Genomic DNA, 20,328 nt, shown 5'->3' with positions numbered 1-20,328 from the left:
ATATTATGCTGATATCCAAGCAATCCTTCCAAAAAGTCATCCTTTAAACCCCAGCAGCCTTTGTGCCCCGAGGGAGTCTCTTGTTTAGTAATAGCCAGGAACAACACAAAGCAGAACAACGATGAAGCCCTTGTATACCGGAGCGGGTGAAATATTAGTGGGATTTGATATTTCAAAATTCTATTACCCAACCTTGGGTTGTCTTCGACATCTTGCTTTGTTTTTTACTATTGCCTTCATATTATTACCACAGAATCTCTATTCTGTGTTATTACCCACTGCAAGAATCACAGAATCCGGCGGACAGCCTTTCCTGTGTGATAGGGGCTTTTGCAAATGAATGCATCGTCGAGACCAACTGGTCCTTCGATAAGAATCAATACAAATAGAAAAAAAATGTCTCAACGTCCATCTCCGATCAAATGACCTTCCCGCGAAAAGGTTACTAACAATGTTTCTCAACGGTTGTTCCGTAACGTCGATTTGTTCTCTTAATATCAGGCACAGCCTTTTGCAAGCACTGTCCTCGCAAACATACACAATGATATTCTAAACCATACACGCGTGATTCCATAAATCCAAATACATGTAATATAACTCCATACTTTGTGTCGACAAGATCTTTTACAAGCATCTTGCCACATAAATAAATCGTCGAGAATCTAAATACATATAATCAAAATATAACGCCCAAAGTATAACATAAACAAGAACTAATTGAAGTACTACATAGTTACGTATTTGCGTAATAATAGCGATTGCAAAAATATATTACTCCCAAGACTAATTAATAATATTTATTAGAAATAACTAATGACTCGAAAGGTGCAATGAGATAACAAATGGGCGAAAGTTGATAAATAACTATGGTTACAAATAACAAAAAAAAGTCCAGTCCAAACTAGAACTATTCTCATCTTACGGCCTCGTTTTGGAAATTACTCTGTGAGCTCGCTCGTTTGGTTCGTTAAGCTCGTTTTGTTTTGTACTTGTTCGGGTGTCGAAACTATCAGTACTTTGTTTCGTAACAATACCGTCTTAAACCAATCACAAAGGTTGAAAAGTGAGGGGGCAAGGGAAAATTTAACACCCAAAACAAAAGATTTTGAAAAAAACTATTGTTTTGCAAAAAAGTGGGGGGGCCAAGTTTTTCCAGAAATGGGGCTGTTAAGTTTAATTGGTGTGTATTGTTTGTTGTTTTTAATCCCCGGCTGGACCTGGACCGGAACGTCCAGAAAAACAGGTTCTCTCGAAAGAATTGAAAACAAAAGGACGTCCCTTGGAACCAGTTTGACAAGGTCTGGGTCAGACTTCTGACGATTGTTTATGGAAAGCCGCAAGTCCAAAATACGTGATCGCATCATAGAAGTGATACTGAAATTCATCCTGTACTCTTCAGTGCGGTTAGTTTTACAGCAGCATTAATAGTCTGTGTTAGGCAGAAAAACAAAATGACGGACAAAATTGATAGCATATACAGAACACGATCGCTTGGAGTCGCTGCAATAGGTATTCCTGACCAGTACGCCGATGGGAAGGCCGCCAAAGTTTGGTCAAAGTATGTTGGTGATCAAAACAGGAGGACTGGCTTTTACCGCAAAAAGTTGCTTGAAGTCTTACACGAGTACAAGGTTAAAACCGTCTTTGATGTTGCTTGTGGCACCGGGTAGGCCAAGTGTTTTTGTTTTATACGATTGGCTGCACTGAAATTTTGATAGAGCGACTTTCTCTGACTACTTCAAACCCTCCCCCTTTTATTTATAAACACAATCCCTGTTACGCAAATACGATTTCTATAACTCGTGTGCATTGGTTTTATTACATTTCTCGTGCAGTTTGTAGCTATTTAAAGAATATCGCACAGTAGGCCTTCAAAGCAGTGTTGAAATTGGATCTACGTACCGCAAGTCATCGGATAATAAAGCCCCCGTGGGCTTATTTCACAAAAAAATGTTTTGGGGGTGGGGGCTTATTCGAAAGTGGGGCCTTATTCGATGATTTACGGTATATGCATCGGCAATGGGTAATAAATGTCTGCGAGAATCTTTGGCTGGAAATAAGTGGATTTAATATTTTTAGATTTTGCTCATAAAGCAAGTTTTCTCTGCTCAAATTTTACGAAAGTTTCAAAACTGAGGCCAAGTAACTGGCAGTTTATCCTTGAATGCTGAAATTTTGAAACGTGGCAGGATGAGTTTCATCAGCTGTCACATGCCACACATTTCCAACCATAGCTTAAACATGTTCCCTATATTTCAAAACTGTGAAATGGCAACCATGTGTTACTCAGTTGTAGCCACGTGATCAGTTTTTGACAGTATTAGCTTATCAATAACACTCTATTCTACAAGACAAGGTGTTTTTCCTTATTACATGAATAACAGATTTCAGGGTCAGTCTTGATAATGATTTCACCTTTTGATTGTTTATCTACAATGGCTACAATGCATGCAAGTTTAGTTTGATACTTTGTGGTGTGATACCTGCAAAAGTTAGTCTTCTCAGAGTAATGGCTGGGTTAATAATTATACAGCTTGTCTTAAACAGATACAATGACAAGCATCGTTGCAAACACACTAGCTATTATGCGGGTAATTCATTATTGTAGTTATACTCAAGTTATACTTTATCAATTTATCATGTGTTTCCTAATGTTATTTTCCAAATTACTTTCAGAAGATACATTTTCAAAATATTTTGCAAATTGTTATGATGCCAATTTGCATTTCTTGTGTTCTAACAGTGTTGACTCCATTCTCATGGTCGAAGAAGGGTTCCGTGTCACAAGTGTTGATGCAAGTGACAAAATGCTTAAATATGCACTCAAAGTTAGATGGGCAAGAAGAAAGGAACCAGATTTTGACAACTGGGGTGGGTTTTATGCTACTGTATTAGTTATTCATATTTTAATTAAGAAGTTTGTAATTTATTAATTAGAAAGGGGCTGTAAGGCACCACCTTCCTAAAATTGTCTTCATTGATTCAAAATAGCCTAATACTAAAAACAAGAATTCAACAAATTAAAATGATAACCTCACCTCGGGGGTAATATTTGTAAACACAAACATAAATTTTAACCTAGCTTTATTAGTATTATTTAGAAAGGTGAAAAGAATTTGCTGCAGACAGCTTGGATGTGCTGCACAAGAACTGGTATGAGAATTTGACCTACTTTTGGTATTTTTTCAAGACAATAATTTTAAAGAGCTTATTTGCTTCTCAACATAGTGATTGAAGAGGGTAACTGGCTTCACCTGAAAGATGCAGACATTGACATCCCAAATGGTGGATTTGACTGCCTAATTTGTCTTGGCAACTCATTTGCACATCTACCCGACTTTGATGGCGAAAATAAAGCACAAATTCAGGCCATTGAAAATTTTAGAGACTGCCTCAGACCAGGGGGTATCCTGATGATAGATCATCGCAATTATGACCATATTGTGTCAGGTGGTAAGCCACCAATGAAGAATATTTATTATGATGTAGGTTGCTATAATTTTTTTCTTGTTTTAAAACATGAAAGGATCCTTTTTGTTTACATTTTAGATTTGATTAAACATTATATATTAATGAAACTGTTATACCAAGTTAAAACACAGTACGTTAAATAAACCAGTACATCAGAACAAATTTTCATTTTGCTTCCAATTCAAAATCATAACTTTACCTCATTGTAAAAAATATATTTTAGAAAAGTGTACTTACTGCTCAGAAGACAAGTTTTTTGCATTTTTGTTACTTCCCTGCTGTTTCTTGCTATAAACAATCATTCTTCAACTTCTTAGAGCCAAGCACCAGTGGATGTAAAGACATCTGTGCTTCTTGTGGACAATAAGTACTCCCTTGTTACTCTTGATTATGTCATTAAAGAAGAAGAACCCTCCAGCAACGGAGAAGCAGACAGCGATTCTCCACCTTTTAAGAAGAAGAAAGATGAATCCTCAAAGTATGAAAGTTATAAGTTTCTTTTTTTGATGTTTCAATTATGTATGTTATAGAGGTACACACATTGGTAAAAATTTTGTGTATGGGAGAGGGACGAGCACAGCTAATTTTCAGAGTTAGTTTTTGGATAGTTCCTATAAGCCTTGTTGTGATATGATAAATTATTGGGAGGACACTGTTTGATAATGCTCTAATAGTTCAATTTATTTGATTAAGCAGGTAACTAAAAGAAAAGTTCTTTACATTCACAAATTTACATTCTCAAAACATTTCTTTTTTCAGCAAGTTTCGTCTGTCTTACTACCCACACTTGCTGCAAAATTTCAATAAACTTTTGGAGTTGGTGTTTGGCAAAGATGCTAAGCATACGATACTTGGTGACTTCCAGCCATTGGAATCAACTGACAATCCTGCATACTATGTTCATATTATACAAAAGCCTTGACCGTGGGCAGAGGAAATTTGTTGACTTCCCAAAGAATTTCTTCACAAATAGTATTTTTGTAATTAAGCTTTTGCTTTGATAGCTTAAGTATGTTTTGGATGAAGACTGTGCAAAGAGATGAAAACCTGTAGATAGAAAATTTCAATTTGGATAGTGCATGTAGAAATAGGGATAGCAAAGAATGGGACTGTTCCAAGTTTTTAAAATTGAACTTTTGTAGGTAATTTAAAGGTTTCCTTGAAGGAAGATAGTATATACAAACATACTGTTAATTTGCATCCACACCATAGTAAAATTTGATGAGATAGACATAAAACAAAAGTTTCCAGATAGAATATCAGCAATAGACAAATATAAATCACATGCAAAATAAATTTCAGTATAGGGATTTATCAATGGCAATGCTATGACTAGTTACTAAGTACTCAAAATACAGGCTGGGCAACTTCCTTAATTTTTTGTGTGGAATTCTGAAAAATTATTATCAGGTTTGGTTTTTTTAAAAAATTGTGTACATTTTTCTACACCAATTGAATTAAGATGTATACTTCTGAAGAGGACTATGTGCTAGCTGTGTTACTGTCTTACTGTAAAAGCTCTTTTAAGCCCCCCTCTCTTTTAATTCCCTCTCTCTATTAAGCCCCCCTTATCAAGTAAAAATTTGAAATAAGCTTCCCTATCCCTTAGCCCCAGATGTCAAACAAAAAAACATGTATATTGAGTGGTTCTCTTGACGGGCATGATGATGATAATATCGTGTGCATTAAATACGACCACTTAAAGATTAACTTGTGTGCCTCACAAGTCAGCTGAAATTTGTTTAGAAGATGCCCCCAGGGGTTATCAATTAATCCGGGTGACTGTAAGGAAGATAAGGACATTATAATTGACAGATTTTAAAAAATTTTTTAAAGCTGCTAGCAAAGTTTTTGCAAACATTTTGTATGACATTTTCATAACAAAATATGCATAAGGGTATTTTCATACTATAACATTGAATATACATCAAATTATAAGCCCCCCTCTCAAATTAGCCTCTCTCTCTTTTAAGCACCTTCCTTCAAAGACTGAAAAATAAATAAGCCCCCCTCCCTGCTTAATAGTACTTTTATGGTATGTAACTTTTCATAATTGTTGTGTATTAGGTTCTGCTTGAAGCATTCTAAGGTGAGATCAAAACAAGGACTTTGTCTATCTATTCAAGGTCCACAGGGTATATTACAGAATGAGGGGCTAAAACCTTTTTTGGGGGCTGAATATGCCAAAAATTCAAAAACAAGGCGATTTTTTGTGTGGTTTTAAGTCAACTTTGAAAACTATTGGAGGGCTAATGCCCCCTTGGCCCCCTTGGCCCCCTCGACCCCATCATCCTGCTTCTATAGTCCATGCCTCTATCTAATCTATGATGCATAGATTATCGTTTAAATTTTTCTTAGAATAAAGATTTGATGAAGTTTACATAAACATTTTTCTGGTTGTCCTATCTGAACTTGCCAACCCTGGAAGATTCAAAACAGACTTTGAAAGTGTTTGAAATATTTCAAAACAGACTTTGATTTCTATGTTTTTGGCATGAACAACTAGATCTGGAAAAAGCATTAAAATGACGAAAAATCAAAAGAAAACATCGAGATGACTAAAACAAACAATTTTAATGGCTTAAACCCAATGGCTCTCTGGGCATTAGCCAATGATGGTGCCGGTGGGGGACTCGTTTAATTTTATGAGGAAATTTGGAGGGAAGGGGTAATGTTTTGGGAAAGTATTTTTTGTGATGTGGTTAATTGGTTTTGAAGCATGGGCGTTGTTAATTGGTAAAAAGGAGCAACAACTGGAAGATCGGCAACGCCTTTCTTAAAAAAATCATTCTTTGATGCACGCATTTTTTTAAAGGATATACTTTAAAAGTAAGGAACTACTAGGCTAAGTGAAAACGCAAGGAATTTTTGGATTGGATACTGTGCCAAGGAATTTGACTAATTAAATCTTTGAACGCACATATCTTAAACATAGATAATTATATTATTCATATTTATATTAGATATATTAAAACGAGAGACAATCCTTTCATTGAAATCCTTATTAATCAAATTTTCGGGAAATTCATGGAAAACGGGAAAATTCGAGGAAAAATTTGCGTTTCAATTATATCTTTGCCTCAAAACCAAAGTTTTTTAAAATCAAATGTTTTACTTTTGCTAATGGGATTAGTACAACCACTTGCTGCAACCACTTTTTGGGCAAGTTTTCGTTAGGACGTTAGCGCCCCTTTTCGCAATTTTTTGGATTGTCAACGATTTCAGAGCAGAACGCCATGTACATTCGAAATCTGACCTAAAGAGCAGAAGTAAAATAGTCTCACAACCCTTAGAATAGAAACAATTTAAACTTAATATGTAAACATGGTTTCGTATCGCATAATAACTCTCCATTCAAACCAACATTATGTAGTACATTTTCACACGTGATTCTTGCAAATGTGGTTTTTAACATAACCTACGAGTTCCGTTTATTTTAATAATTTCGATACAAACAAGCGACAAGACTAAATGATTTGCAAATAGTGGTTGTTATTTATTGACTCAGTGGCATAGCCAATGCAACGTGAGTAGCTAATGTTTAGTTGCTATGAATTGGATGATTATTCAAGTTGAAAGAAATGAGGTGAGTGCATCAGCAATGTTCTGTTTATCCGTACTTTTAAAACACTGCAGTAGCAGAAACTGTTGATGAAGATACCTCTCGATATGCAAATTCAGTTGAAAATGTTCAAAATTGGGCGAGATATGGCAGATATAGGATTCCAAGTTTGCCAACGGATTATTGTATTTTTCTGGCCAGGTTCATGAAGTTACTGTATTAATCAAGACCAAATTAAAGAGGTTTGACGGGGAAAGAGCCCGTGCGTATGTTGCCATATCTCAGTCAAACTGTAACACATGTAACACAATTGGTTTTTTAAATTAGAGGTATTTTATTATGCTTGTTCAGGTATATAGTCTTTTGTATCGTCATCACTTCGTACCTAATAGGGACTTTCAATACTAGTTTAAAAAAAACAAAAGATAAGAGAATCCAAATTGCTCATTAAAACCACCAACGATGATGTCAATGGCCACACATGGTTGATAATAAATGCAGGGTGATAATTTCAGCTGGAAGATTTTAACATCGAAGATTTTTAATGTGGGACATTTTTACAGGATACTCTTTTCAACTTTGTCATTAATTCCCTTTAAACAGCATTATTAAGGATAAAATAGATCAGAATCTGAAAGCCGAAAGATCAACAGGTTGTTACTTCTATCTAACTTATGGTTTATCTGATACATCCGTATGTTGTTGGAAAGCAATTATTGATTGAGACAGAAAATCTCATAGTGGAGATTTTGATACGCAAGATCGTTTACGGGGAAGGTTTTTGACATGATAATTTTTTGTTGTTGAAAGGCCCTAGCGTCTTACGTCATGTTTTAAAGACTCATTGCTAACAATGAGCCATTGCGCTACGCAAGCATCCCATAATGCATTTTCAGACAGTCTGAAATCAATTTTGGTTAATCCGCAGAAGTTTACTGGCATTGTTTGGATCGTCGCCACGCTCGTAAACAGGGGCGAAACTACCGGGGGGGGTGTGGGGGGGTGTGACACCCCCCCAATCCAAAAAATAGTCGATTTCGCAGGGCAATCGAAGATTTCGCAGGGCGCCAAGAAGAGCTTTGTTGCCACGCAGAAATGCCACCTCTGAAGTTCGTAAAGGGCCGTTCACGAATTTTGAAATGGAAATATTATATTTGTTAAAAACCTCCCTTCCTGACATTGCATTTTAGAGAACGGAAAAGGTATGTCAGGAAGAGCTCCGTTATTAGCAAAGCGAAAGCATTCCTTACCGAAAGTCATAGCCAATGGATGCAATGATTGATGCATATGTTTATGAGGGCAAGATTGAGTCCATATAAATTAATTTAAGTTGTAAATTATTTTCATGACAAGCACGGCGTCACTGGGGAGGAATAGGGGGCTGAAGTCCCTCACTTTGGTCAAGATTTTTTTATTATTTTTTCTATTACTTTTTATCAGTGCATGAACTAAAAAACATAATAATTCGTTAAGATACCGATTTTATTTCATCTAATTGCTAACTTTTTCACGTATATTTTTATTCTTTTTCTTTTATTTGCACTAATTCAGTAAATCATTTTCTGTATCATTGCAATGTTTCAATTTTGGATGTGTAAACATGGCCTTCTTGATACAAGAAACTGCACATTTCTGTTCAGGAAAAATTCTCCCAATCAAAACAACATCTTCCTCTGTCATTCACAACTACGTGCAATCTGAAACGAAAGGTTGCCGTTTCTTTCCTTCCCCAACGTCTAACACTAGAGTTTTAGCATGACATCCCCCTCCCTATTTTTCCCAATAAACAATAATATTTTCAATAAACAATCAGTTCTTTTAGCACAATAGTACTTTGCTAAATTTTTGTCTGAAAGATGCTTTTTAGCCCTTTTACAAGGTATAATTTCAAAAAATTTCTTCACGTCGGACCCAACCATGGTGGGTCCTCCTACCTCACTAAACTCGACTCTTAGCCCCACTGGGCTAAATTTCGTTGCGCTGTCTACATCATGTACCCCCCCCCCCCAATTAGCTGTTTATTAGCTTAATTTTGCAAATCAACATTAAATGAAGTGAATATAAAAAAACAATTTACGCTCACGTAGAGAAATAGAAATTTCATAGGCAATGAAGTTTCAAGTTTGTTTTTATTGCTTAGAAGTTTGTCCTTGGTAAAGACCAGTGTACACTGGTAAAGCTTTCACTAGTAACCTATAGAAAAACCGTTGCTACTAGGTCTGCAGGGCACCACTCAGTTTTGCAGGGCAGAAACCCTTTTCACCCCCCCAAAACTATTGGCCAAGTTACGCCCCTGCTCGTAAAGGCCCATTGTTAGCAATGAGTCTTTAAGTTACCTCGTCCACGCCACTAGAAATGAATATTGAAATGTTAATCGCAGGCGTCGGGAGCACTCCCTTTAACTTTACTTACCCCTCCCCCACTTTCTGCAGATATTGTGTCCTTAAAATTCGAAAATATACACTTAACATGGTTTTCTTACATTCTCTATTAACATTTCTTGATACCCCCCGAGTCTATTTTGTTCATAATGGATATTTGCTATTAAAGACCTGGAAGATTCCTATTATGGTGAGCGTGTTTCGTGGAATGATTAAAAGCATTCCCAAAAAGTAAAGGAAATCACTATAACGATTTTGAAACATGGTCTTCTGGATGACAAAGAATTTCCCTTCGCAAAAACTGATGGTGGGTAGCCTAACGTGTAACTGCCCTATTGTTGAGCCCGATGTTAACCTTCCATACACTCATTTTCGAAAGATCTCTATCCTGAAGCAAAGTGGTACGGAATTCTGTTTTATTAAGTGCAAGCTTGTTTACGTTCTCGACAGGGGTGGCGCTAGAGACAAACCTTCAAGGTGCCGAAGTTTATATTCTCGGTAACTGCCGACGCTGGATGTGTCAAATTGCCGACAGAAAAAAAAAATTCGATTTGCCCCATATAGCAGGCAGGGCCGTCGCGAGGCAAGCCTCGTTGGGGGGGGGGGGGTGGAATGCAAATTTATCTGATTAAAAAATTATTGCCTGAAACTTTTTAGCTGGTGTCACAAACCTCTGCAATACATTTTATCAATCTAACTCTGTATGATAATAACCGACTTTTCTAATAGTCTTGTCAAATCTCTATATCGGGACGGGCAAAAAATATAGTTACTACCTGAGGCGGCACCATGGTTGCCGCCGAAGGGGCAGGAAATTTTCGAATTGTGATGCTTCTAGTTCCCTGGAAAATTCACTCTTTTAAGCAGATTTCACTAAAGCAATCCTCCTAATCCTATTGAAAATTATTGTGTTTTTGCAAAAAAAATTTTTACAGCAGATAAAAACAACAATTTCGCCGTGGTCTTGAAAAATACCAGGTTGTCAGTTACTTTTAAATTTAGATCCCTCTCTCCATCTTAGCATGCCTTATGAATGTTAAGAAAAATCTGGAGCTCATAGTGAATTGCAGTTGACGCTTCTACTGAGAAACTTTAGGAGAAATGAACACGAGGCACAATTTTACCTAAGATTGCTTGATCCTTCATTGATTTTATGACAGGAAGGTCTCTGAAATACCTAAAGCGTTTCTTCCACCGAGCGGATTTTACCTGAAATTTCCTATTGAGATACTATTGGGGTGGGTGTGACAACCCCCCAGTCTCGACGCCCCCTGAGCAGCACCTCCAATGAAAGGGCACCGATATAGAGCATTTTTCCAAGAGCAAGCAAGCATATAGAGCAAGCAATAGCGCATTTTTCCAAAATCGTTTGTTGTGGGTGCAAAATTCTCCCTTGCCCCCTCCCCGCCCCCATTTTCCAACCTGTGTCGGAGTCCACGAGATTTTCTCGGCAAATTGTGCCTTGTAAGAAACTTAATGCGCAAATATTGCCTATTGTTGAATATTTCTTCCTATCCATGTTGGAAGAAGTTAATCGATGGTTTTCTCTAAAACATTTGTTTGTCGGAAGCTATGCGGTGAACAATGCTATTGAAAAATAGTTGATGAAAAAGGACAAGAAGTGCTTTTTGAAAAATCTATTACGCAAAATGTGCTCATGATCGAAATGTTTTCATTGGCAATAATAATGTCTTGAAACGAAAAGAGAATCCCTTAAAGGGGAACTGAAGTAAAAAACGATTTTTTTTACCACTGATAAAGGTTCCCGTGCTGATTCCAAAACCGTTTGAATTTTTTTAATACGTTATGTAGTTTTTAAGTTATTAAGTTTTTAAAGTCGAAATTTGCCCTCATCGATGGCGGAGCAAGAACGCGGTCGGACCACTGTGTCACGTGACCTTGTGACGTAAAGTGGTGGACACGAAGAGATGTTTTGATGTAATGTAGTAGTGAGTTTGACAAGGTTCATGACAGATAACAATTGTGAAAATTGTGATAAAAGCATGAAACTTGGTGAAAATATAGAATTCGGTATGCGTAACAAGATAGAATATAGAATCATTTTGGGAAAAAAACCCTTGTGCTATTTTTAGCCTGGGGTACTTGTGCCCAGTACTCAGAATACGTTAGTATGGTAAATCTATTTCTGTTAACTATACAACCATGAAACTTGGCAAACCGACACAATTTGACTTGCTGAAAATGATAAGAATGGTCCCCATCCTCAGAAATACCCCTTGTGCTATTTTTAGACTGGGGTGCTTGTGCCCAGTACTCAAAATACGTTAGTATGGTCAATCTATTTCTGTTAACTATACAACCATGAAACTTGGCAAACCGACACAATTTGACTTGCTGAAAATGATAAGAATGGTCCCCATCCTCAGAAATACCCCTTGTGCTATTTTTAGACTGGGGTACTTGTGCCCAGTACTCAAAATACGTTAGTATGGTCAATCTATTTCTGTTAACTATACAACCATGAAACTTGGCAAACCGACACAATTTGAGTTGCTGAAAATGATAAGAATGGTCCCCATTCTCAGAAATACCCCTTGTGCTATTTTTAGACTGGGGTGCTTGTGCCCAGTACTCAAAATACGTTAGTATGGTCAATCTATTTCTGTTAACTATACAACCATGAAACTTGGCAAACCGACACAATTTGACTTGCTGAAAATGATAAGAATGGTCCCCATCCTCAGAAATACCCCTTGTGCTATTTTTAGACTGGGGTGCTTGTGCCCAGTACTCAAAATACGTTAGTATGGTCAATCTATTTCTGTTAACTATACAGCCATGAAACTTGGCAAACCGACACAATTTGACATGCTGAAAATGATAAGAATGGTCCCCACCCTCAGAAATACTCCTTGTGCTATTTTTAGACTGGGGTACTTGTGCCCAGTACTCAGAATACATTAGTATGGTAAATCTATTTCTGTTAACTATACAGCCATGAAACTTGGCAAACCCACATAATTTACTTGCAGAAAATGATTGAGTGGTCCCCACTTCAGAAATACCTCTTTCGCTAGTTTTAGAATGGGGGTCCTGTGCCTGGCACTCAGAGGACATAACTATGGTTAATCCATTTCTGTTAGCTGTAGAGCCATGAAACTTGCCAAACCTACACAATTCGGTTTGCTGAAAAAGACAAAGTAGTCCCCCACCTCAGAAATACCCCTTTAAACATGATTTCTCATGCTTTGTCTATAGAACATGATATCAAAGCATTTTCTGGTATAACTCCAGGCACAAAAAACAATTCATACCAGGATGTACATAAAGGAGAAGGATTTAAAGCACAACCATTAAATGATGTATATGTTTCCAAGTTTATTAAAAGACCTTATCTTAACAAAAGATATGTCAGGGTTTCTATCTCATAACTGTTCTATGAAAAATGTTGAGTTGAAGCAAATTTCAGAAAAATATAACCATTGGGCACCAAAAAACTTCATTCTCAAAATTTGAAAACAGTGTATCTAAACAACAGGCAGTGACAGAATACATTAAAAGAACATTGTACTGTGAAGGTAAAACATTTTCTTCTGATTATGTATAAAAAATGTTACCAAGCAGGTGGTACAGGACCATTATTGTAAGAGAAAAATTTTATCAAATCCAAACTATTCTACACATTTTGATGTGAGTAAAATATCGTGAAAAATATACCTTAGGAATCTTGAAAATATCAAGCCTTGCTCAATCCCCAACCCCTCCCCCCCTTGATGTGACTAATCTAGTGATTTGGCCTAGGGCTGACAAGATTTGGCCATTGCCCCACTAGTTTTAACAAATTTCTAACTTATAACATGACCCCACTAGTTCTAAATTTCTCTTCTTGCTATTATGAACTGAAAGTCTGGTCCCTTTGAATAAGCCCTGTATATAACCCTGTACTCCACTGTATATGTAGTAGGTAGCTGAGTTTTGCATTTTCATTGTCTCTTTGCAGAATTTTGAAACCCTTGTCTTCTTTGACTAAAGTTTTTTTCTTTACATTTTGTGATAAATTCATACTTAAAGTTGTCCAGTTTTTCCAGCACAAATACCCAAAAACCAGCAAACCATCCATTGATCGGCCACTGTTTGTAGATACCTAGCAAAATGGATATAATTTTAGGTATTAATCTATTTTAGGCATATTTATGCAATTCTATTAAATATTTGACATTTTCGAATTATCAGTCCAAAAATCTTAATTGCAGTAAGATTTAATAATACTTGTCAATGTAAAAAAAACAAGCCAGTTTTTAAACCAAAGTGGATTAGGTCGACCTGTTCCGTGCTACACATCAAACTATGTATAAAAGTTTTATATCAAAGCAAATATTTATTAAATTGTAACATGTAATAATCCTTATTATTTCAGATTTTAGAAATGGAAAGATTATAATATGTAGCCTACATTCTCAGTTGTATCTTACTTTTTATAAGGAAATAAGGAAATTGTGTTTGAGTTGTTCTTGCCTTCATTGTCAGAAAAGAAACAAAGATCGACGTACCATTGATTTACTTCCTCATTTCTACCGACAAAACGAGCACGTCGCGGGAGATAATTCATCCTCAGCCTCTGGGATCTCATCGGGCCTAGGCTAATCTTCATCGCTACTTTCGCAGTTCCCGTTCGCCCTTGGTAGGGCAAGTACTTCACCACCACATGCTCCAAATACATCGTCGCTCGATCTTAAGTCTGTTGTCATTCCTGAAGAGCTGTCGTGAAAATTGCGAACTGAAATTCTAACCACTAACCGAATTCCCTCCCTCCGATTCACTCTACTACCTACTACAATGTTGTTTTCGTTGCGATCGGGGCACGTGTCCACGACTTTACGTCAGCGCCTGAAACTTGTCTCCAGACCTCTCCGCCACCGAAATGGAGAAATTTCACACTTCGCGTGGTGAATGCAGGAAAACGAAAAGAAAAACACTAATTTCGTGTCGATATTCGAAAACAGCATGATGAAAACTACTAAATAATTGATTTTCATTTTTCACTTCAGTTCCCCTTTAAGAAGAAAATTCATTAAAGAGTTTATTTATGACAACGTGATTTTGCTGTTGTTAGGGTAAATTTCCTTGAAACGGTCCAAAACATGATCCAAATCAAGCATCTCTGCACGTTTCGCATGAATTGGCATTCGCATGAGCAGCAACAGGGATTTCAACAGAGAGGAGCACGATGGTATTGTGGGTCAGGCGAAGGAGCACCATGAAATTAAGAGCCAGTGCAGTTTTCTCCTCGATTATTTTTGTCATTCAAACAAGATTTAAACCGGGTGACATCCATCAAGTGCCGACGGTATTGAGAAAGCAAAAATTGATTGGCTACCGACGGGGGGGCTAACAAAAATCTAGGGGGGGCTAAAGCCCCCCCTTGCCCCCCCATGCCGCCACTCCTGGTTCTCGATTAACATCGAGTACGCAAACAAAGTTTATTCAACATTTTCCCCTAAACTTTCTTCTTTCCCATTTTTCTTGATCTAGCATGTTTCCCTGAATAAATAATTTCTTTTAGGTATTCAAAAATCTCTATCATCTGCAGACTATCTATTGAAGGCATTTTATTTTAGTTCAGATTTTATATTTCAAATTGCGTTTCCTAAATGTGCTTGTCTCACTTTTATTTTGTTATTTCTTATTGAACTTATCTAATAGTATATTGTAAACATGCATTTTGTATATATTGTATTCGGGGAGGGGGTCAAGCCGAATAAGAGATGCTACCCTGGGCACCAGACTCACAAAAAAAAGGTTGACACCCGATAGCCTTTCTAATTCTTAACCTCTTAAAGTGTAGCCTGGCTATCATCGGCTGATAGAATTACTTTTCTGATATCAGGCTGGACACAATTTAAATCACAACATTAACGTGGTTAGCGAACTTTTTATATTGATGTAGCTTCATTTCAATATCACAATTTTCCAATACTAATTCCTACAAAACTTACTTCGTTCATTACACCAATGCATCTAAATAGGGCATTCAACTAAATAGCTCTCGCAAGTTTTGTCTCATGTCCTACAGTTTAACAACGTAATGATTGCTGTTATCTTTATATGGTTAGCTTTCTTCTTTGTTATCTACTTTGTTTAACTTAACAGTAAAAACTTTTGTTTATGTACTTAATAATTGATACTGTGAATGAAATTTGAATCGAATGACTAATATCTTTCAGCCAAACGAAGGCCGACAGCCCAGTCTGTGATGGCTGCCAACTCAATATTTCCGATAGGTTTCTATTAGAAGCTTTGGACTCGAGATGGCATTACGGATGTCTTAGATGTGATTGCTGTGATGTGGTATTAGCAGAAATCTCACAAAAATTCTACTTTAAATTTGGCAAAAAGTTTTGCGTTTTTGATTACCTAAGGTAAGGACAAAGATTTAGAAAAAAGCAAACATTTAGTAAACTAAAGCTTTCGTTCATTCTCAATAGGCAAGCGGCACAGACTGGTCAACCTCAACAGTCATGTGCTCGTGTTTCTGATTGGCCTATTTCGATCAACAACTGGGTATAAATATTTCCTAGCGTAGAGTTCTCGTTCTATGTTCTGACGTTTTTAACTCTGAAGAGTGTCAGACGAAAAACTTTAGTTTACTAAATGTTTGCTTTTTTCAAAGCCATTTTCAAGTTTTGTACCACCAAAAGATTGTTTGACAAAGATTTCATTGTGATAAGTGATATTACTTGAGCAGGCTTTCAAGATATGACCAGCTTCAACAAGGCATGAATACTTATCAAGCTGGAAACATCTTCATTTTACTTCAACGTTTTCATCTGTCACTAATTGACTTGATTAATAATGCTAGAGGGGTCATTAAAGATTTTGAACGCAGTTTGAATGTAAATTCCGTTGAAACTTCGGTTGCATCAACTACCAGTAATTTTGAACGCCATTTCATAATTATTTTAGATACGTATAATGCTAATAACATACCTCAGTTTTCGTCTGTTTAAAGGCCACAATCGTTTACACACACTACATGCCTGAAATTGCTTTATAACAAATGGATTGGAAACCCCAAGTCTTATATCGTTCTGCGATATTGAAGTAGCGTATAGCTTGCTTTAGGTAACTAGAAACCTATGCAAAAAACTCCAAGACAAATTAAACATCTAAATGTTCGTGCCATTCGCTTGCAACCTCTATAGTTCATTAACACAGACCTTCGCAAAGAGTTTTGCGAATGAGAAATGTACCCAAGAGAGACTTACACTTATAAACAAGTTTCGAATTCTTATTTTATGTTATGCAAATTAAATATGCCTCCATATGAATGGCTGCAGTGCTGCGTAAACTACACGTGACAATGTCAAGGTTTTGGTGGCCATCGTGGGTCCCCCGCCATTTGGTGGCATCAACGAAGCACAAATTCTTGGCTACTTACATCTCTTGAGACGTAAAGCCCCGCTCAGATGACTCAAATGTCAATCAGCAACGCTCAACACGCTGCTCAGTAATGGGTTTTTGCTGATAAAACAAGCTCAACAAGTCATTTAACTACACTTACGTTCGAAAAGTATTGCACCACTTGACGAACGAGTAATGGCGACGGAGTTGTAAACAACATGACCTTCGAAATTCAAACCACTTTTGTGAAGTCATTAGACGTTAGTCTAAAGATCAAAACCAATCAAATATAACTTCAAACCATTGGCAATACATTTTTATTTTGAGAAAATATCATCTTTTTAAATATCAAAAAAGCAAATTCTTCATTGGATTGTCTCGCAGCCTCGAAACTATTGAAAAACTTGTCAAATTTAATGAAAATCTTTTGCAGCAGGTTACTTTCAAAGGCCACATGATAAATTTAAAGGCACTTTGGCAAGACCACATTTAGGTGTTTGTGATCCCAGAAGATCATTATTGGCCTTGAATTTAGTGAAAAGTGACACTTTTACAGCCGCTTTTTAATAACGACTTTTCAGACACTTGCGTGTCGCTGTTTACGACTGTTTATCGCGGAAATTTTTGTATTTTCTTTCAACGAGGAGCTGAAATGTTGTTTTGAGCAACTTACAGCATTATTTGTTCCCTAAACAATATCACAAAGTACTGGAAAACATGAATGTAAAGACAAGGAACATGTTTCATGAATTGAATTCTTATGCAAGATGCAAAGAAATGGTCTTCAGAATTAGGCCCGTTGCGGTATAAAAAAAGTGCAACCAAGACATTTGAAAATGTCTTTATTATCAGCCAAAGAAATTAACAGTTTTGGGCACCCAAGCAAAAAGTTAGTATCTCCGAATTCGCCTTAATGAAATCTTTCAAGTCTGTGCTAACGAAAAAATTTTATTGCAATTGTTATAAAGACACTCCTATCATCAAAGCTCACATTTCGTGTTGTCTCGGTGGTCGGTATGGTTTGGAAATAAGAAAATGTCAAGCGTTTCTTCTTATTGTTCATTTTCATTACTATTCCTTGATACATTTTCCATTATTTTCCACCCAAACAGTAATCTTAAAACATTTATTTAACTTGCTATAGCTATTTGAACTTCGGTCAGCTAAACAGATTTTGCGGCAGTGCTGCCATTTTGTGGAGGGTGGTGCAATACTTTTCAACGTAAGTATATTTATCGCTGAGTTGGAACATAAAATACACTCCTTCATATGTTTTTAGGGCACATATTTGAGATTAAAATTGAATGTTTAATGGCGAGAAAGAAATTATGTTGAAAGAAAGAAAGTTTCATTAACATAGAGGAATTCCGTCATGAATTGACAACAAAAATTGAATCTTGAAAATCTGCTTACTGATTTTTCAACAGCGTCAAATCATGAGTCATGTAGTAAGAGCAAAAGAAATTAAAAGTTTTGTTACGCTTGCAACATTTTGATCAATATCAAATATGAAGGAATAGGGATAAGCAGGACAGAGTAAGACTCTTTGGACACTTTAAGATTGGCCAAACGAGCTCAACATTTTTTCTGAGGAGAAATTTTCTGGGAATGAAAGTTTTTCTTTATCTGTTTTAGGTTGTTTGGACCGATGCAACAATGCTGCGCTTGCAAAAAGGCGATCATGTCCTGTGATCATGTTATCAAAGTTAGCCAAGAAGCAATTTTTCATTTACAATGCTTCAAATGTGATGTATGTCACAGGAGATTCTGCGTTGGGGAAAAGTTCATTTTTGACAGAGAAGGAAACACGGTACTGTGCATTGCCGACTGTATCCCAACAACTAAGATCTCAATGGCTAACAGCTAAAGACATTTGCAGTAAGCTACAAAAAACACTTTACGTCGTAAAAGTAATTAAAACCAGAGCGCCCCCCCCCCCCAAAATGAGTTTCACCCCGACCCGTGTTTTATCCCGACCTGAGTTCAACCCGGATTGAAATTCACGTCTGGCTTTAGTTTTTCAGGAGTTTTAGCTTTCTCTATCGTTTGTCGAAAAGTTCTTAATGTTTAATGGTTAAATCTAAGAAAACTTTTCAAATCATTACATTTTGAGGAATGTACCGCTCATAGAAACTGTTATCCCAGAGTAGAAATTTAAATCCTGGGTGAGAAAGCGAGTTGAGCTGACATTCCTTATGTGAAAGGTCTTTAGTAACTTCTTACTTCGAAGTAAATTGGACCTATAATCGTAAATTTAACATTTGATGAAATAAGAATTTTATAAGTTTCAATGTAGAGATTTTGTTGCAAGATTATAAAGATTATTGTATTTCACATTGTTAGTGGTTAAAAAACGGTTATAAATCAGAAGCCAAAATTGAATTTTAATCCTGCAAACAATTTTCAGAAGATCAGTACAGTGGCCAACATATTGAATCTGCAGAAAACAAAATAAAGAAACAATCGACTAAAATATTTTCATATTATGCTGCCTCAAATTTACACAAAATTATGAAGGCCTTATATCGAACTGATGAAATATATTTATTATTAGCTAATAAAATTAATCAATCTTTGAGCAAGAACAAGAAAAATCCTCTCTATTTAGGTTATGTCTACGTTAAAAAAAATCCCAACTTTTGTCGAAAGAGATACTTCGCTTTCTCTCTTGGACTCTTCAACGATGTAACGGGTTAACAGTCATTGATTGGTCAAACACAACCAACCAATCAAAAGCACCATTCTACTTTTCTAGTTACTTTCGATCCACACCGGGATATCATTTGGCTACATTTGGTGATTTTGCGGTATTTATACCCCGAGGAGTACTTAAGCGTGTTATGTTTTCTTTATTCCGCGGTACTTTCACGGTACCAAGAGCTTACTTCATTCGAGGCAAAGTTTCAACTGGCTTCATTTTGGCGTTGACATCTCTGTCGGATGAAGCAAGGATTTTTATGAAAACACGAGTGTCCCTTTATGTGGAGAAATGACCACATTAGGCAAGGCTTATCTTTTTAGCATAACTTTTGGTTCATTTTGCTACTTTTCCTTCCAATACATTATCCCGTCAATCAGGGCCTAAAATAAGAAATTTTTACAGATCCACATTTTTTATAAAAATTGGGCGTGGTTCTTTGCTGGGATTGGCATCATGGGGGTGGCAAATATAGAAACTGCAAATAGCATGTCCTAATTAGGCAAATTCTTAAATGAATAAAGTATAAGTAGCAAAAGCTGATTCTTGACATTATATGGATTGGGTTAATAAGAAAATTAGCTACATATAGCGATGTCTTAATGTGAGCAAAAAGTTATCGAAAAGAAACTCTTTTACATGGTTTGTTCGGATCTCTGTCAAAGTTATTTTTTTTCCTTTCATCTTCAAAAACTCCCTTAAATCAGCCTTGCTTGCCAGACTTTAGTGTTTTTTGGCTTTTTGAAACCATATCCTTGCAGCTTTTGTCGGAACTCGAAATTTGCGAGATCTATTTGATAAGTTTTCTGGAGCTATGCTGCTTTCCCCACCTGCTTCTATCTTGTTGTAGGTGG

General features: G+C 36.5%; 2 protein-coding genes and 1 long non-coding RNA gene across 4 annotated transcripts; 2 read left to right on the top strand and 1 right to left on the bottom strand.

Annotated features, from left to right (window-relative positions):
• Positions 1-1,259: 1,259 nt before the first annotated feature.
• Positions 1,260-4,953, top strand: LOC135689241 (glycine N-methyltransferase). Its single transcript, XM_065206397.2, has 5 exons — positions 1,260-1,666; positions 2,744-2,871; positions 3,229-3,485; positions 3,789-3,949; positions 4,231-4,953. Exons 1-5 carry the CDS (start codon positions 1,452-1,454, stop codon positions 4,391-4,393), a joined length of 924 nt encoding a protein of 307 aa, XP_065062469.1. The 5' UTR covers positions 1,260-1,451; the 3' UTR covers positions 4,394-4,953.
• Positions 4,954-6,919: 1,966 nt separating this feature from the next.
• Positions 6,920-20,066, top strand: LOC135689256 (rhombotin-2). 2 transcript variants are annotated; one of them, XM_089110639.1, is made up of 3 exons: positions 6,920-7,057; positions 15,600-15,794; positions 18,412-20,066. In XM_089110639.1, exons 1-3 carry the CDS (start codon positions 7,053-7,055, stop codon positions 18,641-18,643), a joined length of 432 nt encoding a protein of 143 aa, XP_088966765.1. In that variant the 5' UTR covers positions 6,920-7,052; the 3' UTR covers positions 18,644-20,066. The 2 variants fall into 2 exon arrangements, with proteins under 2 accessions (XP_088966765.1, XP_065062494.1); XM_065206422.2 differs by lacking the exon at positions 6,920-7,057 and adding an exon at positions 15,401-15,483.
• Positions 11,167-14,735, bottom strand: LOC148959281 (uncharacterized). Its single transcript, XR_016144144.1, has 3 exons — positions 13,926-14,735; positions 12,588-13,519; positions 11,167-12,273 (listed from the first exon to the last, which is right to left on the bottom strand). It is a non-coding gene; the product is annotated as an uncharacterized LOC148959281 (long non-coding RNA).
• Positions 20,067-20,328: the final 262 nt, after the last annotated feature.

This window comes from Rhopilema esculentum, chromosome 10 (assembly GCF_057945365.1).
Source record: "Rhopilema esculentum isolate cy_ngs chromosome 10, ASM5794536v1, whole genome shotgun sequence".
In the NCBI taxonomy this organism is placed as follows: Eukaryota; Metazoa; Cnidaria; class Scyphozoa; order Rhizostomeae; family Rhizostomatidae; genus Rhopilema; species Rhopilema esculentum.
This window is presented reverse-complemented; position numbering and strand designations above follow the sequence as displayed.

Bases quoted from the DNA above. Each gene is read 5' to 3' on its own strand.
- LOC135689256 (XM_065206422.2), top strand. From the start codon at position 15,461: ATGATTGCTGTTATCTTTATATG. The intron at 15,484-15,599 runs GTTAGCTTTCTT...AATATCTTTCAG, and splicing joins ATTGCTGTTATCTTTATATG to CCAAACGAAGGCCGACAGCC. The intron at 15,795-18,411 runs GTAAGGACAAAG...TATCTGTTTTAG, and splicing joins TGCGTTTTTGATTACCTAAG to GTTGTTTGGACCGATGCAAC.
- LOC135689241 (XM_065206397.2), top strand. From the start codon at position 1,452: ATGACGGACAAAATTGATAGCATATACAGAACACGATCGCTTGGAGTC. The intron at 1,667-2,743 runs GTAGGCCAAGTG...GTGTTCTAACAG, and splicing joins GATGTTGCTTGTGGCACCGG to TGTTGACTCCATTCTCATGG. The intron at 3,950-4,230 runs GTATGAAAGTTA...TTCTTTTTTCAG, and splicing joins AAGAAAGATGAATCCTCAAA to CAAGTTTCGTCTGTCTTACT.